The 26,844-nt window shown below is 42.2% G+C and overlaps 2 protein-coding genes across 2 annotated transcripts; one reads left to right on the top strand and one right to left on the bottom strand.

The window, feature by feature from the left end:
- Positions 1 to 5,855: 5,855 nt before the first annotated feature.
- On the bottom strand, positions 5,856 to 11,059 carry eif4ebp3l (eukaryotic translation initiation factor 4E binding protein 3, like). The gene is made up of 3 exons (XM_080008031.1): positions 10,674 to 11,059; positions 7,819 to 7,995; positions 5,856 to 6,551 (listed from the first exon to the last, which is right to left on the bottom strand). The coding sequence occupies exons 1-3, from the start codon at positions 10,804 to 10,806 to the stop codon at positions 6,523 to 6,525; spliced, it is 339 nt and encodes a 112-aa protein (XP_079864157.1). The 5' UTR covers positions 10,807 to 11,059; the 3' UTR covers positions 5,856 to 6,522.
- Positions 11,060 to 14,606: 3,547 nt separating this feature from the next.
- Positions 14,607 to 23,481, top strand: LOC307235665 (cysteine-rich and transmembrane domain-containing protein 1). Its single transcript, XM_080007824.1, has 3 exons — positions 14,607 to 14,778; positions 19,382 to 19,692; positions 23,197 to 23,481. Exons 2-3 carry the CDS (start codon positions 19,401 to 19,403, stop codon positions 23,298 to 23,300), a joined length of 396 nt encoding a protein of 131 aa, XP_079863950.1. The 5' UTR covers positions 14,607 to 14,778; positions 19,382 to 19,400; the 3' UTR covers positions 23,301 to 23,481.
- The last annotated feature ends 3,363 nt before the right edge of the window (positions 23,482 to 26,844 follow it).

Genomic DNA, 26,844 nt, shown 5'->3' with positions numbered 1-26,844 from the left:
AGACACTGCACCGTGTATCATTCACCATTCTCACTGCATTATAAAAATCACAATATATCTATTGCAAAGGGCTCTGATATCACCATTAATGACACCAGGGCAATGAGATGAACGTTTGACATTAGATAAGATAAGCAACTTCGTATCGGTCAAAATATTTTGATGTGTGGAAATACGGATAAACTAAATACCATCATTGACGTGCTTCTATCGTGACCTGAACTATACAAGAAATGCATCAGTACAAGAAGTCTGATCTAGTGGCCCAGTCCCGCATTCTTACTCTGAATTTTATTTTTAAACCACTTTCAAATTAAAAGTCATGTTTACAGATGGTTTAGGAATGTCAGACCCCCAGGGACATATTCCCCACTGTCAGAAATGTAGAAAACAATTACAAAAAATGAAAATCATATGGGATAAGGATATTTGGTTTTGCAAAAAAAAAAGAAAAAAAAAATCCTTTCAAGACCAGGATGCCTGAATGCAACTACTACTAATAATACATATAGATGCAGAAAGCGATACACAGGTTCCAGTGTAGTCGTGTTAAGTACGTATTATAATTTTCCGGGTTCTCTGAAAGGTAAAATGTATTTTCATTGAACTGAGCACCCATAAATTAAGTCCAAAAGCACAACTTCTGTAACAGTATGGATGGGCCCGCATGTGTTGAAGAAAATGACCCGACTTTAAATGAGGGATAAAATTACTCGTGCAAACTAATTTGTCCTTAGCTATACATAAGTAGTGGCATTTCTTTGGCCTTCATTTCTTACTGCTAAATACCGCCAGTGCTTTGTGAAGACATCCAAGTTGGTCACTTGGCCTTCATAGAAGGGATCTATTTATGACTGGGAGGTTAATGTGACAAAAAATGATTGGAAATCTGGCCTCTGACGTAATTTACACACTCACGTAGAACATGCACACAGCAAACTGATCTGCAGTATCTAAAGACGTTTGCGTTCAATCTCATGTTGCCCAACAGCGTACAGATAGGGTTGATACACACACACACACACACACACACACAGAGGAACAAAGATGTCTTAAGGCTTCTTGCATGTGTACACATCAACGCACCCATCCTAGCGCAGGAGATGAAAGTGGGAAACAGGATTTCAGGAACACCCTCCCAGTTCTGACATTCTTCCATAGGGCATGTGGTGCTTCATGCTGTGGTATGAATATAGTATCATACCAGAAGCGGCTAGGGCCAGCAGCTGTCACAGGAAGAACTCCCTTTCAGCAAGCTGATCGATGCAGATCATGTAACAATATGAGTTAGGGCAGTAAAATAGTGCGTAGTACAATTTCAGTTAGCTCATTATCAAAATCAATATTTAAAGTGTGCATGGTTAGAATGATATATGTGGGGAGAGAACCGAGCGGACACGGCAGAACTGGTCGCTGGACACAATCAGCGGTGGCCCATATGTGCGCACGCGGTGAGCAGATCAAGCCTATGGAAGGAATTCTGCGCCACAATTCACAAACAAATGTAATGTGCAATCCCCAAATCTGTATTAAGAATTTTGAATGCAAAAAACACGGAGAGACGAATATCTCTTGATCCACAAATAATTGCAACAATCTGCATATAGATTTTCCGTCGTAACATCATTTGTATTTGATTAAATATTATATTTGTATTTATCACTTACAACTTTCAAACGCTTACACACATATGAAAATGGTTGATTCAATTTTTTTTTCTTTTCGTTCACCCGACAGGACTGGATCCTGGCCTGGAGTAGACTCTGACTGGAGATTGTCATGTATGAAGGGACTATCTGCTCAGGGCAGTGACAGGCCAGAGGCATTATTTGGTGTGACTCATTGTTTTGCTTAATAATAGACATGTACATTGAAGCACTCCAAGCTGCCTCAAGGCACATGCTCCTCCTGATTGTTTGTCCAAGGTTGTCTGTTTGTCTCTCGTGGCCCTAACTCCCACTCTATAGGTCGCAACATAGGGGAGAGATTTTCTAATGATGGGCACCAAAGCTTGAGCTTATCTATTTTGGGATGAGGTTCGACCTCATAAATAGTTTTCGACACTTTTCTTTTTTATTCCTGTTCGCTCTATCCAGCCCAGCCAGGTACAGTATGTTCAATAGCCAAGTCAGGTGGTGGAAGAGAAAAGGCAATGGAAATGTACATTATAGTCTTAAACTTCTTGGGGCGGTTTCACAGATGCTGTTGAATCTAAATCAGGACTAGGCAAATCCTAAAAATGAATTTCTGAGATGTTGCTTAACTTTAGATGAATACTTTCTAGACTAGGAAGTCCTGCGACTAAGTTCATTGAGGACTAGTCAGCGCCTTCTGTCTGGTCTTGGTCAAGTGGAAAGAAATATGTACCGGTGCTCCCCTTATTCACTTCACATGTCGGGGGCTATTTAAGTTGACATCTAAGTTGGAATTTCAGAGCTGATCGCTCGCGCATGAGCCGGAGCTCGCAGCTCATGCGTTCTAATAGTTAGAAGAAAAAGTTTGCTCCGACTCACTAAAATATGATAGATTTTACATTATGTCCACTGGATTTGTCCACTTGAGAGGGCAGAACAGAGTACTGGCAGCTTGTGAGAGGTGCCGGCACGCAAGAAAAAGTCACAGTACGCCAAAGACTAAAACGTAGAAGTGGCCGTTCTGCGTACCGGTGAGTACCGGCCCACTTTTTGCACGAGTCTGTGTTGGTCTTAGTCCAGATTATCAATTTTCTCTATTCTCAAGGTCGATCTGAAGGCCCATACCCATTAATCCAAAGATAAACCTGCCTCTGGCCAGGTTTAATTGAAGCCTTCATTTAGACCGAGATTAGCTCTACTCTTCCTTTTGGAAATCAGATTTTTTTAAATCAAGACTAAGTCTGGGACCAGGGCTGAGAAAGGACATTTCAGTTATCACAGTTAATCTGTGTACGAGAAACCGCCTTGTGCATTAGAAACATAGTATTTGCTCTTTTTTTTTAATAAATGAAGTGTCTTTGTGTCTAAGAATTCTCTTAACCTGCCACACATCCAGATTGGACACATGGACATGGATGTTGTATTTATACCATAACAACATGTTAAGCAATGGCTAGATTTCAGATGTCATGCACTATAGGTTTGAACTCTTAAATGCAGTAAACAGTGTTCAATCATGCATGAGCAAGCAGCACCAGATTTACCCCAAAACATGGCAGTCAAGTGTAAAACACACCGATTTCAAACCAAGTACGCTAAGTGTATTTGCTGAAACTATCTGAATCAACTCTGGCAAAAGTAGGAGCCGAAAGTAATAGAAGGATGGTGCTGTTTATTCAGCTAAGATGTAAGACTCTAAATTGATAATTGAGAGGTATAATGGAGACATTTTCCAGCCAAAACATCAATTTAATCCATATTTCATCATCACAAGTGTAAGCATGTGTTTGCATGCTTACACCCCCTCTCTGAATATCTGGACCTCAATTCAGGCCAAAAAAAAAATATCCGACCCCTTCCACCTAGTTATTGGTCACTGGCAATTTTGCAATGTAGCTGTGTGGGAATGTGTACATGCATACAGTGCATACGTGCCTGTCTGGGACATGTACTATCCAGTCACATCTCGCCCCCACCCCCCAAGTGAGAGATGTGACCCAGCACTGTTTGAGTGTCTGTTGACACCGTTGCCCCAGCACTTTAGTCCGGGCCGGTTCCACTGACTTCAACAAGAGGGGTGGACAGAAATAGAAACCCCCCCGCCCCCAACCCCACCTCCGCACAGAGGTAGGGGTAGGGCGGGTGGATGGGGAAATTAAATGGCTGCGTATTTGGTCCATGGAAAAGGGCAGGGGGTCAAGTTCAGCAAGTTTCATTTCAACATAAGTGAGGCGGGGAAGGGGTGCTGCTTGTCCAATGAAAAGTTGTTTTCAGTCACCAGAGACTTTTCATAACAGCATTTAATGTGTGATTTCTACAATGACCAAATGAGTTGCAAAAGGAGTTGCTTTAAGCCTTTTAACAAGCCTATCTTGTCCATAGCCATCTGCTTCAAATGTGGAATAATACAAATTGCATCTATATTTGATAACACTCGATAATGAATGCCGTTTATGCTTTGTTTATTCAAATACATACAATTAATGTCAGAGAAGTTATGGAAATTGTGAAAGTTCACTCATTTTCATGTATAGACCTAAGTGTGGTTTTGGTAGCTCCATTATATGTGAGTGTCAGTGTATGTAATTCTATTTAGCCTGGGCTTTTGAATCTAACAATTTTGTTTTGAATCTGGGGAGCTGTTCGTACCAGAGGGCCTATCGCCGTGTGAAACTTAATTCTAAACGTGGAGTAGACAGCTAAAGGTTTTTGGTTCTTATAGCAAGTGCATGCAGTGGTAATGCCTCTGGGACCAAGACCTGCAATCAAGTCAAGTAAAGTGCATGGACAGTTCAAATCGAACTTAAGGAACGTCAATCAGATTGGCTCATGCTTTGCCACCTGGCCTTGTTCTCATACACAAAACAACATGAGAACATCACAGTGCTTATCAGAGTCATTTCATTTGCCCATGTTTCACTGAACCCCTAATTCACTCAAAACATCACGTGCTATTCCAAATAAGATTCTTACGGCTTCTATAAATTTCATACCTGTGCGGCTATTTTGGTATTTTCTTTTGCCTGATTTGAACACACCATGGTGTGTACTTTTTATTTTTTATTTTGTTTTATGTACTCGCACAACTGTGACCAGTCGTGTGATCTCATTGTATTGGAGTAAATAGATAAGTTACGCTTAAAAGTGAAGTCATTCCTTCAATGCAAACAGACTGCTCGTCACGTCAGCAGGTTTCATGAGAATCCGACAGCTGAGCACGCTGACCCACATCCCATCGACGGGGACCAGCTTAGATCTCTTCTCGCAGCCATTGATCTTCACTTTACAGTCCTAAATGAAGCCAGTTCAGTACATTTGGTGCTCCCCGGATGATGTGTCATTTCTCAAAAAGCTTGTGTGAAAACAACAAGCAACTATCCAGTGTCGAACTCCAAATATCGCAAAAACCTGAATTTGCCCATTGCAATTTTCAACCTTAGCTCATCACAGCCAATATTATGGTGTATTAGATATTATGTTGACAATCAGTTAATATTGTGAATCTGCCAACAAATGGGCATACCTATCATTGAGACCACAACTATTTATTTTAGACTAACAAAATAAGTATATTCCCAATAATTTTGCCCTTCTTTTACCTATTGAGCACTATCTAAAGCAAAACATTATTTTGCAGTCACATGGCATGAACTAATAAAAGTTCTACATTGTATTGGACAACTCTATACACCAATGTATAATGCATGTATAATTTCACCAATGAGAAAACATCTCATGGTAAGGAACATTTACTTTTCCTCATCATGACAACCAAAAGTTGTTGTGGCCTTTCTGTACATTGTTGGATCGCTTCCAGGTTTCTGTGATGCCATGCGTCCACCTCACAGGTTATGTAAGACCGCAAACAGGGCTATAAATCTAATAATACACTCATAAAGGGCCTATACAGCCTTAGACTAGATTAGAAATGTACCAATACTGGTATCCGAGTGAGCCAAATATAAACATATAGAAACACCAAATTGGAATAGAACCCCCGCCATAAATAAATAAATAAATAAATAAATAAATCGAAATCAGATACAATAAGCGGTTTCAAACACGTCAAATGTTAATGAAATTACTTTCTAACACAAGTCTAATAGAGAGAAACTGATTATGTAAATTTCTAAAGCATACAAAAGCATCACTTAAAATAGAGAAGAAGGAATAAACATTTGAAACATAATCCAATGTCATGCCAGAATAAAATATCATCCATTTTCCATTTTTTTATTTTTTTTATTGGAAATTATTCACATAACAGTTTATTAGCCAACGGAAAATGAAATAAAACGAATACACAGCCTGAGAAGGCTTTGGGTCAAAGCTGTCTGATGACCTTCTACGCGAGGAAGTCGGGAGAACGTCCGGGAACTAGTCTTCCACTTTGGGAGTAAAAAAAGAAAATAACTGCCGGCAGGAAAAAACCCTGCTTTACCCTCAATGTAATCTAATGTAATCATTTGGCATTATCTTGCTTTTAAAAAGGCAACCTAGAACCATATCATTATTTACAAAAAAAGGTTTCTTAAAAAAAAAAAAAAAAAAGAAAAAAATAATCTCAAGTCAAAATAAACATACTATTTCCTTCCCGCTGCAGCTCTCGAGGGAGTCTACGACAACAACAAATCCTCTCCGTTTGCGTTAAAAGGGAAAAGCTTTAATACTTTTTTTTTTTTTTTTTTTTTTTTGATTAGGGCCATCAACACCCTACAGGTTTCCTCCACCTTTTTTGTTTCCTCCAAAAAAATTTTTTATTATTTTTTTTTAAAGGGGGGAAAAAAAAAAGAAAAAAAAAAAAAAAAAAAGCTTATCGTGACAGTCGCTAGAGACCACAGAGATTCCGGAACCAAAGCATTCTCTCCACAGGAGACAGAATTGCGGCTCAGATGTCCATCTCAAACTGGTTGTCATCTATTGCAGAAGGGGGAAAGCAGAGAGGGGATAAATACATTTGAATAATATTAACAATGATAACAAAAAAAAAAAAAAAAAAAACACAAAAAAAAACAGCAATTCTCTTATCCTGTGCTGCTGACACTTTATTTACCAAAAGAGAGAGAAAAAAAAAATAGGCTCAGCTTAAATCCCCAAAGATAATCCTAACTTATCTTGACAGGTGGAATGAACTGAGCTTGATAAAATGCTTTGTAACCGTACCTGTCCCCACCTACCCTGCCACCCCCGTCCCCACACCAACAACAATCTCAGCCTGTCTGCAACTTGTCTACGGAATCCACACAAGTTCCACCGAGTGTGATGTGCAACGTATCGTCACACACGACGACTCCGGCTACTACTTTTTGTAACCCCAAATAACTGACATACATAACAGGTAGCCTCATCCCTGGTATTGGGTGCAGACGGGGGGCGGGGCTGACGACAGGAAGTTTAAGTTCAAGAAGCTCAATAATTTACCCGAGTTATGGAAATAGTCGCCTCCGGTATGACTTTTAAAGTTAATTATCAACAGTTCTCCATAGGGGAGCAGTGTACATTTGATTTGTATTATTTGCAATGCCAGCAATTGTGAAAGTCAAAAATTGTTTCCCAAGTTGATCCGAGCGACATCGCCCCTCTGCTCCGCCTCAAACACATCGAGCGATGTTAATGGCGTCTTCAGGTCCAAGGCTGCCCTGGCCTAGTTTTTGAGGGGGGGTGGGGGGTGGGGGGGGGTCAGAGGGCCTAGTCCGTACGGCAGCGGAGGGATGCAGAAGATAAACACGCGGCGACAATGAGAAGTCCCGCGGAATTCAGCCCCTTTACCACGGTCCTCTTTAGGGCATCCGAGCCGAGTGCGAACCTGCAGGAACGCACGTTGATCTATGGGGGACGAGAACACTGCGCAGTGAACGCGGGGCTGCCACTTCAGCGCGCATCTGAGGACGTCTCACGGCCTCCTCACCCGGACTTAACAGGGCAGTATAGACGGTTAAAAAAAAAAAAAAATAAAAAAAAAAATAACACTATAGATTTCGCAAGGGGAGCGATGTGCAATCGGGTTATTCCTGTTCCTACTTTAACCCCTCCCCCACATAGAGCGGCCTCTAAGTTTGCACACGCCAGCACGCGGACACGTGTTCTGCCTGCCAGGGTCGAATCGCCCCGCGTATCAGTTTGGCTTCTCCCCTGAAAGAAGGAAAAAAAAAAAAAAAAAAAAAGAGTGCGTGCGCCCGGTCACCTGCGAGGTCCTTTTCCTCTTCCTCGATCTCCTCTTTGAGCTCCTGCAGCTTTCCCATCGGGTGAGTCGCCGGTACCGTGACCCCGGGAATCTGGGGCAGACAGCACGGCGGGGTCCGGGCGATGGGGGAGTTACGGCAGTCTAACAAAAACTTCCTGTCGTAGATGATGCGGGTCCCTGTTAAGGAGGAGAGAGGCGAAGATTGGAACAATGTTTTCCCCGGCCCCGCCCCACAGCAAAGGAAGGGCTTCAGGACTAACCTGAAATATGTAAATAAACCCTCTGTCCTGACACAAATGGGCCAGAAAATGTGAACAAAAGAATTCCCATGTTGAAATTTTAGATTATGCAAGACACTTACATACTCGTTTCAAGCAACAACACACATTTAGAGGAGGAAAAACAACACCAGGAAAAGACAGTGTTCTGACTGTGTATCCATCAGTGTGAGGGACGTGATCCATTATGCATTCTCCTATCTCGATTGTGCACTCGTCATAAAGCTCCTTGATGACTCTTTGCTATTTTCAAAATAATTTTTTCACCCTGCGATATCACCCTCTCCAGCTTAATGTTCCTGGGGGTTGTTTAAGACGGACAGGCCGAGCTGTTAACTGTTCACCGGCTCAATGAAGGAGGTGTGGAACACACTGAGGAAGATGGCAGATTCACTTCCTGCCTCGTATGTTGAGGGGGGAAAAGCCCCTTTGTCCGACGTTCGGCACGCGGTCTGCGGTTCAACGTGTGTGCACTGCATTTGACATGTTGCATTTACTTCTTCACAACTGCAGAGGGGGGAGGGGGCCGACAGGAGAGCTGTGTATCATGGGTTGACAAGGCTACTGGACACATGCCAAACAAACACACCCAGTGCTCAATGCAGTGGAGGGGAAAAAAAAAAAAAAAAAAAAAAAAAAAAGAGCGAGGGGAGTGAAGCAGAGGGGAGGGATAAAGGCTGCCTTTACACTCAGTTCTAGGAAATCAGGGAACATGAACAGCACACTCTCTTTGGATCATAGAGATTTAAGCCACATGTGGCTGGCTAGGCCAGCGTAGCGCGGTATATTGCCAGATGAAGATTTATTTTTAAAGTTTTGGGCGCAGACAAACGACGGGGTGACATTTATTCGGCTCCTCAGCAAAACAGACGCTTTTGAGACACTGCGCGCAAGATAAACAAACCGTTTACAGTGTGCGGGCACTTGGGCCAACTCTAGCTTATCATATGAGTGAGGGAGTGGTCTGCTTCACGGAGCATTTCATGGTGGAGTTTGAACAGCAATGTACAGTGTCCATTCCCCCGCCACACAGAAGGAAAAACATGTTATGCAATGAGCTGCCTATTTAGTACAAAAGGGGAGCGGGAGGGGGAGCTGGAATGTAAACTAGCCTCGGAAATGTAGTGCAAAGCGATCTAAATGTGCAGTTATGGAAAGAAAGGGGAGTTCTGTATTTACTCTCCTGGCTAGAGTCCGCAAGTTTTAGCACAGAGGCATTGATGCTGGAAGCATAGAGGGGAGAAACCTGGAAGAAAAGCACATTAGTCCAATTGGGGTTTTTTTTTGGTCCACATTATCTTTAACAGTTAATGTTGTTATATGGTTATATTTCATGCAGATATGACCAGATACTGTCAACTTCTGAAAGCAAAGTGACCACGGACCTTGGTTCTCACACACCAAATGAAATCACAATTCAATACATCAGCATTGTGATGTGTTGTATTGTAATGCAGATCATATTCTTCAGATACACAACCCAAGTACGGAACTGTACCATTTCTAAAGGCAATGGGGGTGGTTGGGAAGGGCAGCCTCCAACTTCACCACCACAACTATAGAAACCATCAATTGGCTGTTGTGACAGCTGAAAACATATGCCACCCCCCTCCCCATTCCCCCATCGGAGGTCACGGGGCAGACAGCTCTTGCCATTTGAATTGCACAGCACTTTTCTTACAGTGGCAGCTGTAAATGGAGACAATGTTATGTTGTTTCATATGCGACGCAACTTCATAACTTTGGATGGTCTCGAAAGGGAAAATCCCTTTTGTTAACCCGGCTCAGTCAACAGGCTGTATGCATAGAAGTACAGAGTGGAGGACACTAGACAAACACATACACGGAGACACAAAACAAATACACTTGAACTGAACTGGTGTCTATAATCAAACAGGTCCTCAGGGTGCCTATTCCCCTCACCTCTGTTACATCATTTTGCACCACTGTGTGTGTGTGTGTGTGTGTGTGTGTGTGTGTGTGTGTGTGTGTGTGTGTGTGTATATATATATATATATATATATATATATATATATATATATATATATATATATATATATATATATAGACATACATATTTTATTATTTCATCAACCTTTGTCATATATACAAAAGTATTATATAGGGACAAGCATTTCTCGATTTGCATTACTTTATTGTGATAAAGCCTAATTGCTCAGATGTAATAATAATAATAATAATAATAATAATACTAATAATAAAACAAATTAAGTTACTTCATTATCTGTTGGAATGCATTGCCTGAGCACACTACACCAGCCCCTTCACTACCAATATTCAAAAACATGCTTCAACTAATTGCATTTGATGAGTTTGGGTTCTCTAAAGGTTGTTTTTCCTTTGCACGCCGCCCCCCAACGACCCCCCCTCATGTTGTGAGCGCGTGCGTTGGCTGCGTTCAAGCATGTCCGCGTATGCGTCCGTGTATGCATCGGTGTATGCATCGGTGTATGCATCGGTGTATGCGTCCATGTGCTCATGCATACGTGCCCCCGAAAAAGATTTACTTCGCGTAAAGTGCCGCATAAATCAACCGTGCACGCGTGGTGCGCGTACCTCCGGGCGTGGTGGAGAACAGGGTCCCCCCGGGCGTCTGGCTGTAGCAGTCGGGCAGCTGGGACCAGTCCTTCAGGGTGAGCACCTTGGTGGGGATGGGGCAGCTCTTCGACTTGTCCGCGTTGCTCGACATGGCTTCGCAGCAGATACGCGCAGCAGCAACAGCAGCAACAACAACAACAATCACCACCACAACAACAACAACCACAACAACAACAACAACAACAAAAAGTTCTCGCAAACGAGGCGGCAACCGGTTTTTGATTCGACGTTCGGAACGCCGCGATCGAATTGATCCCGGGCAGGTTAAAAAACACCCTCCAACACGGGGAAAGCAGAGTCAGTGGCTCCGGCTCCAGTCACCATGTGCTCTTCGCTGCAGCGGAGCCTCGTGATGTTTTTGAACAGACCACGGACACGTGGGAGGGAACCAAGGCTGTGGTGCGAAGGGTTTGAAACGCGGAGTGGGCCGCAGGGGCGGATGAACTAGTTCAGTGACCGCGACAACACAAATAGATGGAAAAAAAAACAGCCTCATTATGTAAATAATGTATTTTATTTTAAGCAATCAATAAATAAATGTATAATAATAATAATAATAATTATTATTATTATTATTATTATTATTATTATTATTATTATTATTATTATTATTATTATTATAGTTGTTGTTGTTTACGATAACGCCTGTATAATACTCTCAATACTCATACTCACTATCCCTTTTGTGTTAGTCTTACTGGTACAGTACCAGTAATAGTATCAGTACCACTGGTACTGCCATTTTTACTGCTACTATTACTATAATGGCCATTACTGCTATTATTATCCTTACACTGAAAAAAATGGAGTCATCACATCAACTTAAAAAAAATGCTTGAAATAGTAAAAAAAAAAAACGCTATTTCTTCGGTGTTCAAAATAGGTTTTATAAACGAAATTTTGAATGAGTTCAAGCCAATGATGTTTTCCAGTGTGTTATAATTGTATTGATAAGGGCTATCTCACCGGACTATATATATGCATATACTCCTCACTTAAACGACTTACCTGTTTAACGACTGTTCGGACTTACGACCAGCTCTCTGACCAGTCTTCGTTGTACACTGCGTACAATATACACTTTATATACTGTATACACTGTATATACTATATGCAGTATATACACTATATATACAAAATATACACTGTATACATCTCATCACCGTTGTTAGTCTCGTTCCCGCAGTTTGTCAGTATTCACTACAGTAACGTTCTCAATGGCCACGCCCCCTTACCGTCAAATAACAAGGGTCCTCGCTTATCGACCAATTCACTGAACGACCTGGTCCTAGGAACGGAGCTCGGCGTTAAGTGAGGAGTACCTGTACGTATACATATGAAATATTCCATCGTATTACCAGTATAACCGCCACCTGCCCATATTGGGCTCATTAGTTAGAATAGTGCTACTTCCTGCGAACTTCTGTTTATAGGCTTTTTTTTATCTTTATTTTTTTATTTCTTTCTTGACTTGCAACTCTAATGCCTGCATTAACCCTGAATCTGGATTAATAAAGTGTTTTCTTAATCTAATTTTAACATATCACTTTGACCAAATTTGGCATGTAGAACGACGCCTCCCCCACAGCCGGTGTAACCAATTTCATGACATTAAATTGTGAGATGCACAATTTCATTTTTTGGGGGGTTGTGGTGGGACAGCTTTGTACTGCCCATAACATTTACACCGCGGCCCATGGCGTGTACAAACACTTTCAAGGGCGAGGGTGAAAAAACCCGTAGTTTGCATAGTTCCCATTGGAGGACTGTCCTTCCCGACATCTGGGAAAATTCACTGTATCCGACAAGATAAACAGGATTATTAATGTGATGACTCGTGGGATACACTGAGCTGTGAATACCCCGCGTCAAATGTCTGCGCTGGAGTTTTTCAGACGTGGGACTAATTAGACGTTAATTTCAGTAGTTTCGCTGTGCACACACACACACACACACACACACACACACACACACACACACACACACTAACCAATGTGAGTAGTCCTACCGTTGCTGTGGCAACCATGTCATTGTGATGTCGCAGCAGTCTACATATGTCAAGTTTTGAAGGTCACTCGTCACGCTTCATCCACAGTCCACACCGTTCGTTCAGAGCAGCCTGGCCACGCCTCATGCTGTGTACATGCGGAAAAGCGGAAGCTTCAGGTATAATCACAATAACAAATGAACACATAAATAATATATCCTAAAGCATCCTCATAACGATGATATATCACAAGTCCTCATGAAGCATCTTAAGAGGAAATACTAAGAGGAAACAAAGAGGTCCTATGGAGGTCTAGGCTGCGGGTCCCCTGGCCCGGGGTGCGTCCTCTCCTGGTTTTGGGGGGGACACAAACTGTCCCGTGTTTTTTCAGGAATTGTCCAATCCACTCGGCTTTTCCTCCTGCCGTGGCTGCACTGCGGGTCTGAGTTCTCCTACCTCACCAGGAGCACTGTCATGGCATGACATGGCTTATGTTGAGGTCAGCAAACACCTGAAAAGCAGAGGTCTTGAAGTCTCGCCTTCCTGTGGCGACATGGTCAGCACCGCCGTATGGAGTGCCCTTCTCCATGAGGGTCTTTCATGTCAGTAAACGACCAGTTTTTGGTAGTGTGTGGACATTTCCACGATCTCAGTTTTCCGGACAATGATGATGACCCTCACCCCACCCCAACAAGGTGGCTTGAGCCCTTTAGTTTCAGATTCAGTGTGTTCGGCTCTTGTGTCACATATCAATTATAAATGAATGGTCCATCTGCGATTTGCCCATCACCAGAGCTTGGAAACATGCAGCCCACCCTCCTTCATGAAGGCCTCGGGTTCCTCTCTCAGCTCAAATAACCTCTTCAGAACACTATGTCGTATACAGTAGGATGTCACCAATATGATTCCTCCGTTTCGTCTAAAAAGGTGCGGAGCTGCCAGTGCTGCAGGCCTGACGCAGAAATATTGCACAGATAAAAAGTCATTGAACTATGAGGGGTGAATGTCAAACCGAATAGCCAACCCCACAATATGAAACTTAACAGACATATTCATATTCACAACATGACGCGCAGTACTGCGCGACAGTTGGAAAATAATAACGGCAAGTAAAACGCCTTTATTAAAAGGTGTGTTTAGTGATAAGCCAGGAAATATTAACCTGTTAGACAAAATATTCTGTCACAGTTTAACTGGGAGTGAAATACACCGGGGAATGAGTGACATCTGCTGGAAGAGAAACAGCATTGCCTCTTGCTCACGATGACACATTATATTATACAGAATATACCCCCACAAGGTAATAAGTGTATACATACATATATATATATATATATATATATATTTTTTTTTTAAGCAGTATTAACGTTATCATCAATTATTTAGTAAAATTAAATTAAATTCATAAAGATAAGACATTTCTACTGGTAAGTAAGGTCAATGTAATCGCAGACGACAGTTACTTGTTAAATCAAAGAGCTTATGTTGCAGTAGTTGGGCCTCATTCACAATCTTATTTTTATTATATATATATATTATAAAGAAATGGTCCATCTCCGATTTGCCCATAAATATATATATATATATATATATTTGTTTTGTTTTAGTCCTCCACCTTGTGAGACATTAATCTCTGGTTTTCATGGTAATAAGGCTATTATTTCGCCGTTTCCCGGACGCGTCAAAAGTCACTGAAGCGCGTCATCGATTCATCCGCTCTCGCTTCCGATTGGTCACTCCCCGACAGCGAGGCTCTCGCTCAGCCAATCAGGCGGCCAGCCTGTCGTTGCCGTTACACTCTTCAACTCAACGCCCCCCCCATCCCCCCACCCCGCCCCCCGCCCCCCGCCCCCCCAGTGCTTTACCGTTCACGCCGTGACGTCACGGCCCCGCACAAACGGACGAGCACCCGGACTGAGACCAGCGGGCACGGGCGGCTCCTGCGGGGGGAAACAGAGCCGAGCGCGATACGCCGAAGGGTCCGTTTTTTCTTTGTTTCCAATCATAATTGAGAATAAACACCGGGCGAGTCCTGCTGTCGACGGAGTATTCCAACCGGCCCCCATTTGGTGTAAGGTACGTGTACAGCCGCAACCGTTGTTTGTTCCAAAACGCGTGAAGTTCCGTGGGACCGGGAAATGCTGCCGGACGTCTGAGTGCTCCGTGGACGGTGGGCCTGCAGGTGTGCTTCAAATATGTCCACGGCCTCGTTGTTCGGCGTGAGGGGGAACTCGGCGTCAACGACAGCGTCGACACCGTCCCCATCATCATGGTCGATCATGAGAATGATGATTTTAATTGATATTGGAATCGATAAAAAAAACAAAAAACAGCTTGAACCACAATTCCCCAGCCAACGTCAAATGGGATGGTAGCATATATCGTGCGTGTGCGTCAAGTCGTTTTCTTTGTCTTGAGATATCTGGACACCTTTTGACTAATAAATGATAAGCTGCTGGAGATAAAGGACAATGTTGCCTCCCAAAAGAAACAACAACAACAACAACAACAAATTTGGTCTTTTTTTTTTTTTTTTTTTTTTTTGAGGATTTGTGCTTGTCCAAATAGGTAAACTCACACCCGGTTGTGATGCGGTCAGTGAGCCCCTGGGTTTATTGGAGATCGTTAAACACTAGTCTCGTGTCATTTCCTTTCATTGTTGTCATGTTGTTTTTCTTTCGGTGCTATTTAAATGTGATTCAACGGGGAGGACGTCGGCGTAATTGTCACACACAAGCTCCGTGGTCTTCAATTATTCACGATGAAATAAATAACTAAAATGAGGTCTGAGATGGTTGACGAAGTCGTTTTGGTCAGATATTGTATTTCGAACGGCCCCATAGTGCAATGTAATGGCTTTTTATTTTTTTAATTTATCTTACCACTGAACTCTATACATGTGTGAAATTCCACATGTTACAATTGTAATAATATATTGTTCCATATTTATCAGCCCCACTGGACACTACTGTTTACAGTCGTCGTTTGTCTTCTTGAATCCACAGGCCTACAATGAGAGAAGTACACGAAAAGCTACCATTTGGGCCCGTAACACTAGCCAAGTGTTATTTTTCATACCTACGTGCACCAAATTGTTTTGCGATGCAGACTATTCCACCTTCTTCCAAATCAGCTCCTGTAGATTAGATTATTTTTCCCTCCCCCCGACGTGTTCCTGCCAGCTCTGCAGGCTGTAACACGGACAGGTCTCTCTGGCTGCGGACGCCTCGCAGTGAGGCGGTCGCCCACTGCAGGCCTGTGGGCGAGAACCGACATTTGGGATTTATGTTTCACCCTGCTCCTTTGTGCCAGGAAGGCAGAAGCGGCGTCTGCCCGCCGCGTAAGCGCAGAATGACCGAGCGAGTTTGTGATGGGGGGGGGGACGAGCGGTGTTTCTCATTAGCCGGTGAAACGTGCGCCGACGCACAAAGGAGCTAATGCGCGTGTCTTTTAAGAAAGCCGGGGCTGGAGCCTGGTTGCCATGGCTACAGAGTGCACGGCATCTGCCAGCAGGTTGGGGGACTCCCTGAGGTGGTGTGGCATGGTGTTTTGGCTTCCATTCTCCGGGGTTCGAATGAGGAAGAAGTTTTAACGCCTCCGTCAATGTTCGACCAAAAAGGTCAAAGATCTCCGGATGATGATAGACCATATATGGTCACGCAGTAGTTGTTGCGCTGCGCTGTAAAAATAAAAAAATAATAGTTTAGTAAAAAAAAAAAACAACCCTGATGAATAAATAACGATCTTAACATTTGTCAACAGAGCAGCAACATATTCTAGACACACTACGATCAAACAACTGTACGGTCAACGCGCGCTGCGTTACACACATCTTATGACTAGGGCTGCTTAAAATTAGCAACAGTAACTTGGAATGGGTTTTCCCACTGATGTCATGGGCAGATATATCAGGATTGTTTTAGATACAGGCGCCAAGCAGTACCATACAACGTTAAAAAAAAAAAAAAAGACACATTGTAATTTTGAGCGACCTCCATAAGAGCTGGTAATACGTTGACTTGTTTGAGGCGTACAGGGCAGTATCTTCTGAATGCAACAAAGTGCATAGATAGTGCGTTTACTACGGTATTTTGCCTTTGACGGTGGCCTGGTTGTACAGTCGGACCCGGCCACACGGCAGAGTAGGAGGGAGCTGCTCGGCTACTTAGGTGTTTGTAGTGCACACACGGAAGTCAAGGAAAGGGCAACGCGCTGCTGGGTTTATCTGGGGAAACTGGGGACGCAGACACCTTGAGTGAAGCCAGGTGATGTGTTTTACTGCATGGACTTCAGTCCAGCTCATTTAAGGACAACATTGCAAAATAAGAGGCACACGCACATTCTCAACGTGGATCAGCTGTAATCTAAAGCAAATTGCCAAGCCTTTGTGAAATTATTGACCAACGATGTGTGTGTGCCCGTAAGATGCCTATTTTTCCACCAGGGCAGATTTATGCATGGAAATAATCCCACTATTCTGTTAACCATTCAAAACGTCACAAACATGGATAACTGTGCCTTCTACGATGAGCTTCTAATAACTCCAAAAATAAGTTCTAACTTTCAGTGTGAAAATTGAGCGTGTTTTGATGAACAGAGAGCAATTACCCTGTCTGGAACTGGTGAATTTGTACAGCCTTGCAGTTTTGATCTTGTAACACAAAACATAATTTCCCTTATCTATTTTGTTAAGTGGAATTTGAAACATTTTCAAGGCATGGATCTAACTACATTCATGGATTGATTACAATTAACTTCAAGTATATAGTTGGATATGGATATATCCATGCATCTCTTTGGATGTATTAATGTTTGACAAATTCTAAGCACCTTAGTGTGTTAAGTTCACGGTGTTTTGCCCGGCTGTGTTTTCAAACAAATTAGTATGCCCTGTGGGAACGATAGGCTGACATATTCTTACAGTTGTTGCGTTGACACAACCGGAAGGTGCATGGTACCGGCGTCCTTCCCTAGGTTTCTGTGAAACTAACACACATTAAGATAACTGCGCAGTTACCCTATGATTAGTAATATCAATATTTGCCTAATGTGAACAGTCCTGTGCTCATTGCCCTTGCACTGAAAGGTGTTGGGCGAGGTAAGAATTCGACATGTATGTGCTGGCAAGAGGCATCATTAAGTCAATGCATGAGCTTTGGGTTCCACGGCCCAGTGTCATATGTTGTGCCGTCCTGGCAACGCTTGCATCACATTGGTGCCGGAGGGAACTCCCTAATGTCCCTTTAGAGACCGAATCCACACAGAGTTGTCCTCATGTACAAAGATGACTACAAGTACTCCTCGCATCACAACCTACCTGTTTAATGACCGTTCTGACTCACGACCAGCTCTCTGACCAATCTGTATTGTGCGTACAATACCACAGCGTCTCAGCGTCAAGAATCTCAGTGCGCATCACCCTTTATATACTATATATACACTGTATATACTATATACACTATATATACTTAATACACTATACGCACTGTATACACTCAACACACTGTATACACTATATATACACTGTATATACTATATACACTATATATACACTGTATACACATCTACTTTCTTTTATTATTTTTTAAGTTATTTTCTTATAGGTAAGCCATATATATATATATATATATATATATATATATATATATATATATACACACACACACACACATACACACACAGTATAGCCTAATAGTACTGGAGGTAAGTTATGGTAAAGTTTCATTTAGGAGGATTTAGATGTATATTTAATACAACAGACAATTAATCCTATTATATAATTATAGAACCCAGAATCGCGATTGTAGCGCCGCCCCTTGCGGCCGCCTGCGCGAGCACCGTGTGTCGATTACGCACATTTGAGTATTTTCCGAGCTCATAGAGCTTGTGCGTAATCACCGGGTGTCATGACATTTCACTGCATATATGTACGACCGTATGTGTATGTATGTGACAAATAATCACTTGAACATCTCATCTCATCACCGTTCGCAGTCTCAGTATTCACTACACTAGCGTTCTCAATGGCTACGCCCCCTTACCGTCAAATAACAAGGGTCCTCGCTTATCGAACAGTTCGCTCAACGACCTGGTCCTAGGAACGGAGTACCTGTATTTAAGTATGTTTTTATAAAATCACTTTTAAGCATATAGTGATCACTGAATATACATTGTATCATATATGCGGATATGCTATTATTCATTGGAATAGAATTAAGGAAAGTCTACCTACTTATGAAACATGAGGCCTTGTGTGAGGAAAATCTTACAATATCAAAATGACTTTGTTTTATTTCACGGAATCAAGTGTACTAATTGCTTATGGATTTGGATTTGCAAGTATAATTCTCATATTATTTACCTTTTGTAGATTAACATTGTCTTCATCTGATGTTAATTAAAATAATCACATCCAACAATAATGTCAAACCAAATCTGTATTCTTTAAGTAGAGCTTCCTCAATTATTTCAAAACACATATCATGATAAAAGTTTGGTGGATAAGACAGTGTTCATTTCATAACTGTACAATACTGTAGTCAGTACAGTAGTAGTAATACAATATAATAGTCAAAGATGGTATACAATAACATTGATTGTCGCCCAGGGCTACCCCAGGACAGACTCTAATATCTCTATATCTAATATCTATATTTTTGTGCCGCTTCTTGCTGTTCAGGTGATTCTGTGACGTGCAGATGAATTTCGAGCAGCCCCCTCCGTATCCAGGCGCTGGCCCCAGCGCCCCGGGCTACCCGGCCCAGGGCCATCCCCCCCAGGGATACCCTCCCCAAGGATATCCTCCTCAGGGATACCCTGTGAACATGGAGCAGCCTAACCCAGCCTACCCCAACTATCCTGCCGGATCCGGGGGCCCCTACCCTGGCCCCGGACAGCCTCCCTACCAGGGGTACGCGGGACAACCACAGTTTGGCTGGCAGGGGGGGCCACCACCCGGACCTATGTATGGGGAGGCTCCCAAAAACACAGGTGGGTACTACCACATAAGGGAGAGTTATTTATTGAAACATATCAAATTAGAAAGACTTTGAACAATGTGGGAAAGGCTTATCTGAATGAAATGTTAAGTATAAGGATTAGTAAGTAGCATGTAGGTCCAATAAGGGTTGGACAAAATATCAATATAGTGTCAATATATGATCTTGTCTAGAATTGTGATTATTGTAAGATCTTGGTATGGGTACATGTTATCTTATAGGCTGCCTTACAGTAAAGCAGTGTGATTTTCTAAACTTCAGACACTAGACTTCTAGGTGTTCTAATCTAACCAACTACTACGACTAACTAATGATTATTACTCAATCTGTGTGTAAATAAATATCTTATGAAAGCACCAGTATACATCCCCAATATAGTCAGCTTGAGATATTCATAAAAAAATGTTTTGATAAGTCTGAATTGTAGAACAAATCACAGTGGTTCTCAATTCCAGTCCTCAAGTACTGTTGGTTTCTAGGGGTGTAACGGATCACAAAACTCACTTTTTGGATCCTATCCCGGTTTTGAGTCATGCATCGGATCATTTTTTAGGATCGGCAAAGAAAAAAAAAAAAAAAGAGACAAATACAGTGGTACCTCGACTTAAGACTGTAATTTGTTCTATAAGAACGGTCGTATATCAAAACAGTCGTATGTCGAAGCAATTTCTCCCATATGAATTATGAAATCATGAAGGGTGAAGATAAACAAAATACACAGCACAAACACAGTAAATATGAAAAAAATATCGATAAGCCGCGAACTATGTGCATACACGATGTAGTCCGCCCGCTGACTGACTGCTGACTGACTGCTGACTGGCCGCCGACGCTGCAACGGCAAATTTCCACGGTCGTACCTTGGAGCAGTCGGTCTCAAGTTGATACAAATTTTCGCGACTGTCGCTGCTCGTATCTTGGATTAGTCGTAAGTAGATGCAGTCGTAAGTCGAGGTACCACTGTATATCTTTGCTTTCCAATTATTCTGGAAAACACTGAAAGCAAGGAACTGTTGCCCATGGTCTTAAATGAAAACAACATTTATGACGTCCAATGTTTAAAAAAAAAATCTTAAAAATGAAACAAGTATGAAAAGGTATGATAAGATCTGCCCCCAGGAACTGAATTTAATCACAGTATCATGTTCAATTTCTCACATTTATAACAAACCAAATTTCATGAAAATCGGGTCAGAATGAAGCCAAGTCTGCGTCTCTCAATACACATCGTATTTGTCTACCAGCGGACCTTTACGGATCCAATATGGCGACGAGCAGACGCAGAGCGCTGACATTTGCTTCACGATATGTGGCAAAGCAGCAGCAACACAGGGTTAGGGTAAACCGTTAACCGCGAACCAATCATTGCTCTTCAGAGTAAAACACAGCGGCGTCTGCCTTCATCTCCTTTTCACTGCAACTCTGCACCCAGATTTATGGAATCATCACTTTAAAAAGTGACAGCGGCAGTAAAACTGTTTTTCACTACGATGGTTAAATTGTGCAATCGATCCGCGGTTCACGTGCGAGACGAGGACGAGGGGGGAGGGGGCGACCCGTACGGATCACGGATCAACTACGTTCCCTTGCACCACTTCTAGTTTCTGTGCTGCAGGGTCATTAATTAAATTGACATGGTGGTTAATTTAATTTGCCTGGCAAACCGGGAGTGGATCAATCCCTTCTAACTGGCTGTTTGTTTATGGGGTTCTGAGGACTGGGGTTGAGAGCCGCTTTCACAGCAGGCACAAATATCAACATTTTAGCTTGATCAAAGGGAATAGAATTGGAGAATTTGGCCATGAGTCGTTGTGATGGAAAATGTGGTAATGATTAACCTACGTGACAACAGTGTCAAATTATTATCAGTGAGCGGTATTGATAGGGGTAAGCTAGTCATTTTGTGCTTTGCCGGGAACTGGTCACCTTGGTAACGCCCTCACTTACAGCCTGACGCAACCAACGGCCTGATTGTCGAAAGCATGACGACTTCATGCTTCATGCTTGTTTGTTTTCTTGAATGATTAAACACATACGCAGAGAGATGTGGTGTTTTTTATTTTTTTTTATTATTTAAATTGTTTTAAATGTTATTTATTTATTTATTTAATTTGTGTTTGTTTACGTGTGGAACAAAATCCTTCCGCATTGATAATTTGGCGACTCTGCCTATGGCTAATTAAGAGTTGTGTAAATACAGGCGCTACCACCCACACCAGAAGCTGTATTTTTGACGACGATAACAGGGCGAACATTTGTTTGCTTTCAACGTCATTAACGCCACCGTGCCTCCAGCGCTGATCCTGTTTCTCAGTTGTTCTCAGTTCTCTGGTCTTGATTATGTGGCTTCAACCTGTGGGCCCTGGCCCCCCATTGGCCAACAGGTGTACTGCCCCCTGCTGCCAAATCATTGGCATTCTTGTCAACGCCTTGAGGTCCTTCAAGCTTGAATTTCTTGCCTTTCATGCTCAGAAATGTACACACTGGAATAGCTTGAAAATATCCCCTTTTGTGCGGAAGTGCTTGAAAAGTTCTTAAAAAAAAAAAGAAATTTGAAAACCTGTGATGTTTCTCCTGGATTTGTTATTCAAATTGGAACGTAATAACATTTTTCCAGTATTGCTTTCATGACATTTTGCCGAGGAAACGTTGATTTAATCCAGCATGGTTGGAAATAGACACTAATAGAAATAGATGACAAATAGATTATATATATATATATATATATATATATATATATATATATATATATATATATATATATATATACATACACACACCCACAGTATACTACTATTATACTACTATACTACAGTATACTATAAATAATAGACTAGAATAGTGAGATGAGGATTATATTTTCATTAATAAAGATCACATTGAAAATGGATTATATTTGTTTTGCAGGAAGTCCTTGAAAATGGAAGTAATAGTGCTTAAAAAGTACTTGAAAGTCCTTGAATTTAATTTTGTAATGTCAGAATAAACCCTGACTAATTATGTGGTGCAAGTCAAAATGCTTAAGAAGTAATTTAATTGTACATTTGAAAATACATCACCACAGTGATAAACCAATAGATAGGAACGTGTCTCTTTCTTGTGGTCAGAGTTGTGGACCACAATCGACAGCATTACTGTTTTGATGTGTTGACATTTTTGCACGCTGAACCCGAAATTGGCATCACTTTCATGTTGTTGTTTTTTTTTTTTTTTCTCTTGCCGAGTCAGTGAAAGGGCAGTGGCCAAATCAAGCAGTTTCAGAATCGTCCGAAAGCTTGTTCACGCCGCTTCTCTAACATCCCCCACCCCCATCTTATCTCCCTCTCACATACCTTTGTGTGTCTCCCTTTTTCCTCCCCTGTGTGTGTGTGTGTGTGTGTGTGTGTGTGTGTGTGTGTGTGTGTGTGTGTGTGTGTGTGTGTGTGTGTGTGTGTGTGTGTGTGTGTGTGTGTGTGTGTGTGTGTGTGTGTGTGTGTGTGTCTCTCTCTCTCTCCAGTGTACGTGGTGGAGGAGCGGAGGAGAGACGACACAGGGGACACGTGCCTGACCGCCTGCTGGACCGCCCTGTGTTGCTGCTGTCTGTGGGACATGCTGACATAACGCTATCAGCCCGGCTGCTAACCTCATCAAACCCCCACCCCCGTCTCCATCTCTGTGCCTGGAAACCCATTCCCAACCTCTCCTCTTCTCCAGCCTTTCTCTCTCTCTCTCTCTCTCTCTCTCTCGCCCCTCCTCCCTCCTTTGCTCGTGTGCAAATAAAAAGCCAAACGTCGTTCTCCCTCGGAAGTCTACGATATTCTCTCTCCGGAGACCAGACTGGTGGTGCAGCATCAGCACTGATCCTGTAGCAGCTTCTCACTGAGCTTTTAAACATTCTCAGGCCCTGTACGGCGATCCAGACGCGCACGTGCACACACACACGCACACACACACACAAGCGCACACACACACACAAGCGCACACACACACATATTTAAAAACGCCCAGATCTCAGGCTCGTTTAGTGTGGAACCCTCCTTTGCACTTTATGATCTTATTACCTTTGTAAGATATGACTCCCTCAAGCATCCCCGCCCCCCCTCCCAAACCCCAGATTCCCTCAGTGCCCCCCACCGCACCCGCACCCCCATCCACAACGGCTACCAATGCCGCTGGATGCCAGTAAGCCACGGGGTCCTTCTTAAGAAGCCGATGCTTGAAATTGATCCGCCTCCTCCATTTGCACAGACTCCGGTTTCCGATGAATGTCTTCAGGTAAATCATATGATAATGAATGAAACACGCCTTTTTTTTTTTTTTTCCTAAAAAGGTGACGACGATTCATCCTTGATTGTTGTAACATAGAATGTCTGCTGCTTCCCCCCAGCCCCCCCCCGCCCCCCCCCTCGCTGATCCTGGTATTTAAGTGATTTGAATTTTTTTTTTTTTAACACATACATTCCTTGAAATGGCAGAAACGGATCACGCAAAATGAATTGTTTGATGTATTTTTGCTTTGGCGTATTAAAAAGAAAAGAAAAGAAAGAAAGAAAACCATCCTGCATTAAAGATTGTTCATGCCTGATTGAGCGGATGTGGTTTTGTGTCTCGACGCAGCGTAAGTGTGTTTGTGCGAGAGCCGGAGAGGGTATAGATCGGCATGCAGCAGTCACGCGGCTGAGGTCACGCCGTCTATTTATAACGGCACAAGGTCAACTGACCGGCGCGGGGGTGGCTACAAAATGGTTTCCCGTATCGCGCAGCCCCCGGCGTTTCACGATAACAACTATTAACTTTGATCCGCTATCTAGTTGTCACAAAAATTAATACTCCATGTAATAACTAACACCGAGATGAACGACGGGCCGAGGCGTTGGGAGGGGATTGAGTTGCAGGTGCAGATAACGTGTCCCCCTCGCCGGCTATATTTAAACCGAGACAAGCATGTGATTTATCTGAAGGCAACTGGGGTCGGTAAACAGTTGATCTGAACGGGTGATTGGACTTAGGACGTGTTCAAAGAGCTGCCCCACCCTCCCAATAAACACATTCTAAAAAACAAAAACCAACAAAAAAAAAAAACCAAGTCATGTTGGAGCTGGCTGTTCAGCTGCATAATACAACACGTGTGGTCACTGCTTATTTCCAAATCCAAACACGTGCTGTTTTCCATATTTTTGAAATTTGGTTGCAGAGATGACGGTTTTACTCCTGTATTGTCCCGATCGAGAACTTTTTAACGGGACGGGTTAGAAAAACCGAAAAACCCGCCATTACAGGTCGTTATCCCCGGCTCCTCTTCAGGCTTCCCCACCTCAGACAAACGACGCGACGACCTGACGCGAGGAAAACCAGACATGGTCGTTGAAGAAACAAGTACTTTTTATTGATAAGCTTCTCAGAAGAGTCTCGTTTAAGTTGAGTGTATAAGAATCATCCTTTTGATAATACTGATTTGGTACATTATGACATCCAGCACGAGTCTCTTCACAGTGAGAGGGATCCATTACTGCTACTGCTCTCGGGATCTAGGACAGTAATATCGCTGCTTCCAAACAAACAAACAAACAAACAAAAAAAACAAAAAAAAAACAACCAAAAAGAAACCCAACGTTAAAAAAAACAAACTGGGGACTGATATTTTAGATATGGAATATTCGAGTGTCACAAAACTCTAGAGTAGTAAGACCAGCTAAAGATTTCGCACGTTACAAGCCACTTCCTCTTAGAAATATAAAACTTGATATTCTGAACAATATTCTACTGTGCTGCATAAAGGTAGGTCTATACACTGTACATTGAGATATATTTTGAAAAAAAACAAACAAAAAAAAAAAAAAAACAGATTTCACAGTTTTAAAGACTTTATTTAAAGTATAAACCGTTTTTAAAACACTTTATTACATAAATTACTCTTTTTTTTTTTTATTTTATATTTTTAGCGTGACTATTATTTGCCCTGGCAACCAACTAAAATGAATACAAATCAAAATGAACATTTGTTACATATTATACAAAAGAAAATAAACTCATCCGCTAAAGTTCATTTTGTGTCCAACTGGTGACTCCCTCATGATTGTCATATAGTACTAAGAAAAAATAAATAAATAAAAAAGGAATAAAATAAAATAAATAGCTTTTTGACATGTAACTACTATGTTTTCTGGACTCGTGTGAGGGGTGTTTTTGATCGCTCTGTACAGAAGTGCCTTGGTGTAAATTCTCACAATTCTACCGCGACTGAAACGTACAAAACTACGGCATCTACATTATACGCAACATCCGGAAAATTTAGTGTAGTCTGACACACATCTAGAAGTATGATTCTCCTCCCCATTTCAAAGTAAAACAATGCCGTGTAATACCACTGTCCACAAATATAATGTTTGTTTTTGTTTTTTTATTTAGTTTTTTTTTTACTGTATTTATCGTTTATTTTTCAGCAATGCTTAAAATCAAGGATGCCAGTAGTTTGCGTGTTGCTTGGTTAGATATATGCTGCCGTGGCAGAAGAACAAGTCCGTGGGCAATGGTGGGCCTGAGACGGGGGGATGACTGGTAGTGTTGTACAGCCGTTTACATTATGTCGTTTGGCGCAACTTGTGACGTCGTCCTCGGATCCGCAGTTGTGAACGGTCGTACTCTGGACCGGCTTTGCCCCCTTTTCTTTTTAAATTTGGTCTCTCTGCCTGCAGTTTGTATGGGAGACAAGCCTTCGCCGCAGAAAACCGACGCAGCACAACTCCACCACCTGTAGACAGTAGTCGCCGTGGCCGCTCTCAGTGTGACCCAAAAAATATGGGCAAAAATATCAATATCTTTTTTAAAAAGGGGAATTTTCTTATTCATTAAGCAACAGGTTTGTTTTTCAAAGTTCATCAGTGCTTTTTGAGTCGTTCAAAGTTTGTTTTTAAAAAAAAGAAACGCTGGAATAAACATTTTCTTTTTGCCGGTGGCAGTAAAATTAACAATAAGATTTTTTTTTTCTTTTTTTTTTCTGATCAGTTCTTCTTTTCAAAAGTCCCTGCAGCGTTCCATGAGTTGGCTAAATTCTCCGCAGGATTCGAGTGGAGTAAGGATGAAGAAGGCTGGGTGGAAAAGATCAAGGAAAAAAAGTGACGGGAGAGAGGTTCTGCCCTTTCGTGGAGGAGTCCGGGGGAGGCTG

Source organism: Zeus faber (assembly GCF_960531495.2).
Source record: "Zeus faber genome assembly, chromosome: 10".
NCBI lineage: Eukaryota > Metazoa > Chordata > Actinopteri > Zeiformes > Zeidae > Zeus > Zeus faber.
This window is presented reverse-complemented; position numbering and strand designations above follow the sequence as displayed.